Raw genomic sequence first — 9,436 nt, forward strand, 5'->3', positions numbered from 1 at the left:
TACCAGGACAGACAACCCCAGAAGATGGTATGGTTCAAGGAGCAGGAACTGTGTTTAGTGCCCTTCAGGGAGCCCAGGTCCCCAGCCAGGCCTTGTCAGCATGCTCTACCTATATTCTTTGTGCCCAAACTTAAATTTAAAAATTTTTTTTTATTATTATTTGTGTGTATGCATGAGTGCAGGTTCTTGGGGAGGCTGGACTTGTTGGACTCCCTTGAGCAGTTGTGAGCTGCCTGATGTGTGTCCTGGGAACTGAACTTGGCTTCTCTGTAAGAACAGGAAGTGCTCTTAACTGCTGAGCCATCTCTCCAGCCCACTTGGTAGCCAAACTTTGTTTTCAGGAGTGTGCCTATTCTCATCAGTCAGAAAGTCTTCCATCTCCTGCAAGGAATAAAAAGGTCTCTAATTCAAAGAGAACATTTAGACAAGTATGTTAGATCTCATGTTGACAGCTTCTGAAGAGGCTGGGCTCTCTTTCTCACAATCCAGGGTATCTTCTTCACAGACAGCAGGGCTGTGGCTTCTAGCTTTGCTGTTTGGGGTATGTGTTCTGGAATTCCAAGAAGTTAAAGCTTACAGGAAGAAGGGGTGAGCCTCAGCATATACTGAGGTTGACTGGCTTTCGTAGGGGTAACCAGGGCCCTGGAAGGAGGCTGATAGTGCCACTGTGTTTCTGCCTGCACCAGGGCTACTGCTTCTGCTCAGAGGCTATATTTTTAAAATACTTTATTTTTTTCATAATACTGTCATTACAAAAAAATACAAAAAACTACTATAAAAACATTCAGGGGCTTGTCAAAGTGAGAAAACCTAAAGACCCCACCCCAGGACCAGCTGAAGCAGTTTTCTCCCAGCTCTGTCACTATTCGACTTTTATACAACTGTGGGGGTGGGGTGGGGTGGGGGTCACACAGGCAGAGAGGGGCTGGAAATTTCTGACACAGCCACCAAGAAAAGTAAGAAATAAGTAGCTTCACATATCACAAAAAGTGGGGCTTGGAAGTTAGGGGTGGCTAGGCCCTGAGTTCAGAGATATGGGGGGACCTGTGATCCTGAATCTCTTGGTGGGGAATAGCTGCCACCTGACCCCAAAGCCCTTTTCCTTCCTGTTGAGGGCTGGGCGATGGTCCGCCCATCTCTTAGCTGTGATGGTTCAGCCCCTCCTTTCTTCTCTCCATCCTTGAATACTCCCCAGAGCAGCTGAGGGGGACAGATCCTCCAGCTCTGTGGGGTGTATTCAGGGCAGCTGTTGGAGAGGCTCCTGAGTGTTGGCTCACCTCCCTGCCCCAAATGAAAAGTGTCTCGTGCTCAAAGGACAGGCTTGTTCACAGGTAGCGGACCTTCCCTTCCTATCTCCTGTCCTTTCTTGTCTCCAGAGAGACACAGAGCATTTTGGCGAGTGCTTCATGTGCAGGAACACTTGTGCAGTAGCCTCGGACACTACAGACCTGGGGGTGGGGTGGGAAGCGGTGTTCTTTCTATCCTCTTTCTCCAGAACCAGGAGGAAGCTGAAGGGAAGGGGGAGGGAGGGTGTAGCAAGGCTGAGGGGAGGAGGACATGCTATTTACAGGCAGGACAAGGAATCTATAGCTCCGAGTAGCTCTCAAGTCACTCTCCAGCCACTGTAGTGGGAACTGGATTCAAAGCACATGACAGAAAATTGACTCCTGGTCTGGGCTAGCTCTCCCCACCGCCCTCCCATTCCTCCAAAGCAGCCCAGCTCTGAAAGGGGTCGGGAACAGGAACATTTTCCTGAAAATCAGTGGCTTTGCATTTTAGAAAAGTGCCAGTGTCCAGTGGACATCCAGCCGGGTCCACATGAGATGGGGTGAGTGTGGGGTATTGCTGTGGTAAGCTCCAGACTGGCCAGGGCAGAGCCTAGGAGCAGGGTAGGTGCTGTTTAAGGATCTGCCGTGTCTGTGGGGTTAATCTGTCTGGGAATCGAACTTTGAACTCAACAATCAGGTCTCCCCGCTGAGTGGGCACCTTGGGGAAGGGAAGTCCCTCCCCACGGAGTCTTTTCACGGTGCCTGGCTTGATAACATCATTGCAAGGTAAAGGGATCACTCGGCCATCAATGGTGGGAATGTTCACGGTGCAGCCACACAGCGCCTGAAAAAAAAATATGGCAGAATGAGGAGAAAGTAAGCAAAGAATGGAGAGGGAGCAAAGTGCTTTACACGGGAAAAGAACATGGCAGGCAAGAAGGAAGTGCTTTCTGTTACCCTCAGACATACAGGCATAGACACAAGCACATAGTTGCACACATGTGATAACACAGACACACACACACACACACACACACACACACACACACACACACACACACACACCTCCTTGAGGCTGATGAGTGCACTGTAGAGCACGTTGGTGCCATCTCGGCGGAAGTGTGCATGAGGCTTGTCTTTGAGCACGAAGACAATGTCTGCTGGGATGTTGTCAGGTGTGGCATCGCCCTCTTTGGGGAAGGTAATTTTGGTACCTTCCTTCCAGCCACGTTTGATGACTATGTGCAGGATTTTGTCCTCCGTGCGCACAGTTCGCCCATCAGGGTTAAGGCGCCGCCTTGTGATCTTCATGCGCTTGGTGGAGCCGTGGTAGATCTCCTCCAGGGACACCCGAAGCTCATGCACCACAGGGGGGTCCTGTACCTTGCGCCGGGGGTAGAGCGGTTCTGGGGCTCGCCTCGGACCCCTACTCAGCCCATTGAAGCCAAAGCGGCCAAAGGCACCAAATGGGTCCTCATCTTCATCCACATCCATGTCATCTGGGTCAAAGCCACTGAAGGGCCGAGTGGAGCGGCTGCTGGCAAAGAAGATATCGAAGGGGTTGGAGCCACCAAAGAAGGAAGCAAAGGTGGCATGAGGGTCCCCATGAAAGGTGTAGTGAAAGGAGCCACTGGAGCCACCTGATGTGCCACCGCCGGTCTTGAGGCCTAAAGGGGAGGAGAAGTTAGGGGCAGTGTATCCCATCCTCACCCCATCCCTGTCTCTTCCCTCTGCCCACTAAATACTGGTCCATGGGCCTAGGGAAAGAAGCATCTTTAACCTAGACTAACAGAGAGGACTAGACTAACAGAATGAGAAAGGTTTTGGACAAGATTGATTTCTACTCAGTTGAATATATAGTTAGGAATGTGTTTGTGGCATGGTGTTGCATGTCTGTAATCTCATGTCTGTAGTCTTAAAGTCTCGGTAGGAGGATTGAAAGTTTTAGGCTAGTCTGGGCTGTGTACTGAGACCTTGTCTCCAAAAGCAAACCCAAACAAGCTGCATCTTGAGAGCCCATTAAGCTGAGTTAACCCATAAATGGGAAAGCCAGGACCAGGAGACTTAGAAGATGTGACTTAAATTATGTAATTATTTCCACTCACAGTCCAAAGATGCCTTATAAAGGTTGGGTTGTTGGCCTCGTATTACATGACAGGCCACACCTGACCCCAAATCTCTACTTCCAAGACATACAGGGCTGGCGACAGACAGGGTTTGACCACAGAGGAGGCTAATCAGTGAGCTGCCCTGAATTAAGTGTGGACATGATTTAGGAGGAAGCTCTACTTTGGCTCTGCTTCATCTCTCCCTACGTTTTGCTCAAAACGGAAATCAAGAGTTCTCAAAAAAAAAAAAAAAAAACAACCAAAAAACCAAGAAGACTCACTGACATGGAAATGAGGAGCTATTTTTTCTAGAAAAAAAAATATCAATTATTTTATTTGCATATTGTGATCTAGAACTGTACAGGTCAAGGACTGTCATTCATATATTGACATATATATATATATTGACATATGATAGACATAGACTATAATGGACCAACTCCCCAGAGTGACGCCACACCAGCCCTGCATCTCACATTTAATGTGGAGCAACCACAAGTCAATGGCACCATTCAAGGGATGACCCCAGCTGCTCCCTCTTGTCTACGGGACTTGGGTTTCTGGATGGCACTTTGATGGTGGTTGTTTGGGGGAGTGGTAGGAAGGATGTGGATAGAATCCTATCACACAGAGTGATCCAGAACACACAGATTCAGGGGTGGGGCCCCTCTCACTGAGGCTTATTTAGTGCTGCTGGGGGTGGGACAAGGGCTGTGTGCTGCTCTGAACAAGTGCTCTGGAACTAGGCCACCTTCTTAGCCTTCTGTGAGCCCTTTTATCTAAGACTTCAACTGGCCTTGGGAACCTGGGCTTATATTATTTTCTTATTTCACGAGACCACATGGACAGATTTGGGTCTCATTAGAGCGGTCATGTAAACAGCAGGCACTCAGGGGCTGTGGCAGCTGCTGCTTAACCCTCTCTTAAGACTCGGGGGCCTGTTCTTTCTCCCTGATGAAGGGCAGCCGTGAAGCAAGTGTAAGAAGCTAGGCAGAGCTTGGTAAGAGAGCAGGAGGCTAGATTGTTGACAACAGGGGTAATTCTCTCTGTGGGGAATCCCTGCTCCACCACCCACCCCACTTCAAGCAGGGAACAACTTGTCCCAAGCCAAGCCAGTGCTGCACACGGGCTCTGCGTACAATTATTCTGGCTGGATGTTGAGGGAGAGGCAGGTTGGACAGCAATGTAACTGACTTCTCAAGGCTGCTTCTCCCTCCTCCGGCCCAGAGGTTTTCCCTGGACTGCAGTGCACTTGATCTACACCAGAACTCAGAGTCTAGGCCTGGGGTTTGAGTCTGGGTGCTGCCTTCACTTGGGCTTGGTTGTGATTGAGGTGGGGGAGGAAGTTTTAGCTTCTATCTCCTTCCTAAACAAAGGTTGGGCTAAGGGCAGGAGTGAGTGCAGTTCCAAGACTAGCCACACGGCGGCGCGGTGCCTGCACAGCTCCCCTTCTCTCCCACTCCCAAAGCTTCCTACCCTCCCAGTTTAGCTAGGAGAGTGCTGGGTTTGAGCCGGTGCCTGCTCTCTGAGAGTTGACAAGTCTGGGAATAATCAGGAGAAAATGGGATGAGCATGCAGCATGGAGACTAAAGGTGGGGCTGGGAAGATGGGGCACAGGGATGAGAGGGGCAGAGGTGAACAGGACACAAAGTGAAGAGGGGACACAACATTCTCTTGAGCCCCTGCACTTATCAGGCACAGTACATGCCACTTAGCCTGGTTCATTCTGAGGTAGGCTGGGAAAAGAGAAGAGGACAGTGAAAGAGTGGAGGATGTTGTTAGGAGGAAGGACAGTTCTTCCCAGGAAGGAGAGTCCTCAGCTGTGACAATGTCTCTTAATATAGCCTGACAGGTGCCCGTGGCTGGCGGGTGGCAGGCGCCCCGAGGGGCAGGCCCAGAATTAGCAGCTACATCATGCTTGTGGGATGTGCAGGGAGGAGCCACCCTCTTAGAGGCTTTATTTGGGCCTTTCCTGCTGCCCGCCCTGTGCATGGCCACCAACTGCCTTAGGGAAAGGGTAAGATGCCAGGAACATCCCCCCCTTCCACTCCTGGATCCTGCCACTTCCTCTGGGAGGCAAATCTTTTCTTTTCTGCCGGCCTAAGTGGGATTGGGGGATGGTGGCAACGACCATTTCCACTCAGAACTCTAGTAGTTAATTCGCTGGCTATTCAGGGGCCAGACTTTTATGCTGATGAATGTAAATGCCATCCTCAGAGAGTCACAGGCTCTCTCTCTCTCTCTCTCTCTCTCTCTCTCTCTCTTTCTCTGCAACCTTTCTGATCAGCCAATGAAGCAGCAGGGACTTCAAGCAGGACTAATAAGGCTGGGAAGGAAAGAAGGGGGGAGGAGGTGGGGGGAGGCCTTTGGCACAGTCTCCAGGCCTCTCTAGGGCCAGAAGGGGACAAGGGAGGGACAAGAGTGTGGTGGGGAGGAGAGGGAGTTGGGGCCAGGTAGTGGGTGAGCTACTCTAAGGGGACTTGCCTCCTTCAACCTTGCTATGAGAACTGGCTTGCCCAGGGCTCCAGACAAACAAAGGGGTCTGGTTGCTCTGTCACCTTACCTTCCTCGCCGTACTGGTCATACAGGCTCCGTTTCTTAGGGTCACTCAGCACATCATAGGCCTCAGCAATCTCCTTAAACTTTTCCTCAGCGTTGGGCTCTTTGTTCTTGTCTGGGTGGTACTTCAAGGCCATCTTCCGATAGGCTTTTTTGATCTCATCCTCATTGGCCCCAGACGGGATTCCAAGAATCTTGTAATAATCTTTTCCCATCACAGCCACTGGACCGGTGCTGGGCTCCTTGTTTCTGAAAGAGCCCAGGGCCAATCTTTGATGCCCTGTTCTCTACAGCCCAGCCCCACTCCTGATGATCCTGCAGTCCTTAAATGAGTCCCTGTATGACCTTCAGTAGGTCATGCCTATTCTCTGGGCCTCTGTCTCCCCATCTGTAAAATGAAAATTTGGGCTAGATGATGTCTTCTGGTTCTGACAGGAACCATTCCATGATTCCTTTCTCAGCTTCTGGCTGAAGATTGTGGCCCACTTCTTGGGGCTCGGCAGAGGCCCAGGCCCTCGGGCCAGCCTGAGGACCCCTGAGAGGCCCTTCTGAGAAATGGCACCGTGGACTGACAGACACACACAGAAGCTGTCGAAGGTCAGTGCACTGAGTGAGGTCACCTGAGTTTCATAGTCTCTCCTACGCCACACCTCAGGCATGATGCCCAGGCTGAGGACAGCTGGGGCAGTAGCCCTGGATGGGGGACAGGCTTCAGTCTCCAGCCAGCTGAATTGGGGTATGGGAGTTTGGAGTCTTTTCTGCCATCGGGGACCCCAGATCTCTCTGCCCTTGCCCCCCAGACTATGCTAAGCTTCACATGTGACTCAGATCACAGAGTGACTCACAGCCTTTGGAAGCTGCTGTTTCTAACACCCTCATTAACAGGGGGACACTGCCTTTCCCCAGCCAGGGTGACAGTTGCCTTTACTCATCCCCCAGTGTTTACACATTGAAGTGTGACTACTTGTCTGTGCTGCCTAAGCACCAAAGGCAGGGAACACAAGCATCAGAGAAAGAGCCTAGGTGTCAGGAGACAGATGGACACTAACCTCCGCGTCCTAAATGCCTTTGCTGCAAGCCCCTCCTCTACCTGCCCTACAGTTTAGGGTCTGGCTTCATGTTAGGCTTATACTCCTAAGTGAGGCTCAAGGATAGCAAGCCGGGGCTCTTACACTCTAACCTGCTCACGTCAATGGGCCTGTGGGGGTTTATGGAGGGAGGGGGCATGAAGGAGTGGCCACATGCCATCCTTCAGCCTTTTTGAGGTGTAGCCAACCCTCTTTAAGAAAGGGAGAACCAGAGTCTTTCTAACAATGTCCTGGCAGCCACAGCTGAGGCCTGCTTCTGCCCCTGACTATTTCACAGTAGTTAAGTGTACAAGGTGTCCTGGCAGGGGCAAGGGCTGTGAGTTAGGGGCCCCAGGTAGGCAGGGAGAGTGACCTTAGCTCCTGCCTGGCGCAGGTGGCTAGGCTGACTCATGAACCTGGGAGCCACCTCACTCTGACAAAGAGAAGGCACTATAAAGGCGGGTACTCCCCCATCTCCCCACACCAGCATGTCACGCCTGTGGGGGAGACTGGAGTTGGGGGAGGCAGAGAAGAAAGAGCATCTGGAGGAGGGCAGCCATTTTCGGAAACGGCATTAAAAGCAGTCTAAGAGGGAGATGGGGTGGTCTGCCATCTTTGCCTCAGCCCACACTTTCCTTCCCCCGGGACTGGAAGAAACCTAGAACAGCAACAGGGTGCCCAGGGAACTCCAGTGGCTTCCAGGCAGAGGGCAAGCGGCACAGCTCACCAGCCCACCCACCGTTTGTGGTCCCTCATTACCTCTTCACCACTGCCAGCTTCCTCTCTGGCACCCACCTGCTAGTTGCTCTAGACTCCTAATTCTCTTGCCTCTACAGACACAGGGCAAACTCTCAGGACCTGCCTCCTTTCCCTCCTTCTTTCCACCCTCCTTCCCTCTCCCTCCCCACAAGCCACGTGGTAGGATGACAAAGGAGCCCCAAGGCAAGGCTCTGCCTTTGATGAAGAATGAGTATGTCAAGGTAGAGCTAGGGATGAAAAAAAAATTGAGGACAGATAGCAAGAGGAACTGTCAAGTACAGGGAGGAGACAGGGTCTGACGGACAGGGATGAGGGATGACAAAAGGGAAAGGCTGAAGTGGACCAAAGGTTGCTAATGAGTTGGGACGGAGAACCGAAGAGCTGACATTGGAGATATTTGTGGGAACATGAGTTTGAGAGAGAGATGAATGACACGGGGTACGATTCATTCAAATGTACAAGTGAGGTCGAGGGGACCCATGCATGTACCAGGAGGAGATGAGGATGGCAGGGAGGAAGGAAGGGGGCAGTGCAGGGAATGGCTGATGCGGAGAATCTGACTTGGCATGGGTATGAGTGCCCTTCTCAGGAGGGACTTACCGAAACTTTACAAACCCATTCAGCGTCCACGCTCGAAGTTTTAAGGGCTCCAGCTGAATTTTAAACATCAAGCTGGCTAAGAAGTCTTCTCCCCAGAAGTGTGGGAAGCTCCGGAAAGCTCCTCGAGCCTGCAGTGGGGGTGCTGCTGGGGGTGGGCAGGACAGCACTGTGCGCTTAAACATGCCCAGCCAAGCCCCTCACCTCTGATCGCTCCACCGGAGCCTGCTTGGGACGCTGTAGCTCTGGAAGCCACCTCCTCAGATTCCCAGAGGCCGTGGCCCAGCAAGGCCTGTCTCGTGCCCCAGGAGCTGGACCTGATCCCCAGGTGTAGAGTGCAGTGAGAGGATCCAGTGGCCACCTGCTTTCAGGTCCAGCAGTGTCTGGCTGAATGATGTGAGCGCCTGTACGGCTGTGTGACAGTGAGGCTGAAAGTGACAGTGTGTAGTTGTTGAGTGGCAGTGTGTGTACCTGTGACAGGTGTGATAGTGAGGGCTTGAGAGTCAGTGAGCTCCTCTCGCCTCTCTGGGGAGGACCCAAGCCCAATCCCCAAGAACCTACTCAATGAAGTCACTGACGGGGAGTCTCCTCCCCCGCAGATGGGCGGGGAGGGGCGGGGCAGAGCCGAGCTTGGCCCGGACAAAAGGCGCGGCAGGGAGAGGAAGGAAGGGGGTTCGCGCGGGGGAGGGGGTCGGTGATGTCACCCCAGCTGGCTGGCTGGCTGGCCTGCTCAGAAACGCCTCCGCCTGGCGCAACCCAATCCGACCCGACCCAACCCGACCCTTGTCGCAGACACCCGGCACCTGGAAGACCCTTATCTCCCAGGCCCCTCACCCCTATGGCAGAGGAGACTGTGGGCCCACGGTGTCCCGACCCCCCACACCAGGACCTGTCTTCTCGACTCCCCACTCCCGGGACCCCCGAGTCCTCGCTCAGCGCCCTCACCGGTGAGGAGCTGCGGGCGCCGCCGCGGTCCTTCTATCAGCCGCTGCCCCCTCCCCCGGCTCCGGCTCCGCCGCCTCCACTCGGGACAGGAGTCGCCTGCCCGCCGGCCGCAGACAGCGGGACCGGGAGCCCG

General features: G+C 53.0%; 1 protein-coding gene across 8 annotated transcripts; it reads right to left on the bottom strand.

Annotated features, from left to right (window-relative positions):
• Positions 1 to 709: 709 nt before the first annotated feature.
• Positions 710 to 9,436, bottom strand: Dnajb5 (DnaJ heat shock protein family (Hsp40) member B5). 8 transcript variants are annotated; one of them, XM_034503127.2, is made up of 5 exons: positions 9,304 to 9,436; positions 8,362 to 8,786; positions 5,940 to 6,184; positions 2,334 to 2,935; positions 710 to 2,112 (listed from the first exon to the last, which is right to left on the bottom strand). In XM_034503127.2, exons 2-5 carry the CDS (start codon positions 8,541 to 8,543, stop codon positions 1,879 to 1,881), a joined length of 1,263 nt encoding a protein of 420 aa, XP_034359018.1. In that variant the 5' UTR covers positions 8,544 to 8,786; positions 9,304 to 9,436; the 3' UTR covers positions 710 to 1,878. The 8 variants fall into 8 exon arrangements, with proteins under 8 accessions (XP_034359018.1, XP_034359019.1, XP_076791251.1 ...); XM_034503128.2 differs by having other exon boundaries at positions 8,362 to 8,503; positions 9,304 to 9,406; XM_076935136.1 differs by having other exon boundaries at positions 8,362 to 8,506; positions 9,304 to 9,400.

The sequence above is a fragment of the Arvicanthis niloticus genome, chromosome 5 (genome assembly GCF_011762505.2).
Source record: "Arvicanthis niloticus isolate mArvNil1 chromosome 5, mArvNil1.pat.X, whole genome shotgun sequence".
NCBI classification, from domain to species: Eukaryota; Metazoa; Chordata; class Mammalia; order Rodentia; family Muridae; genus Arvicanthis; species Arvicanthis niloticus.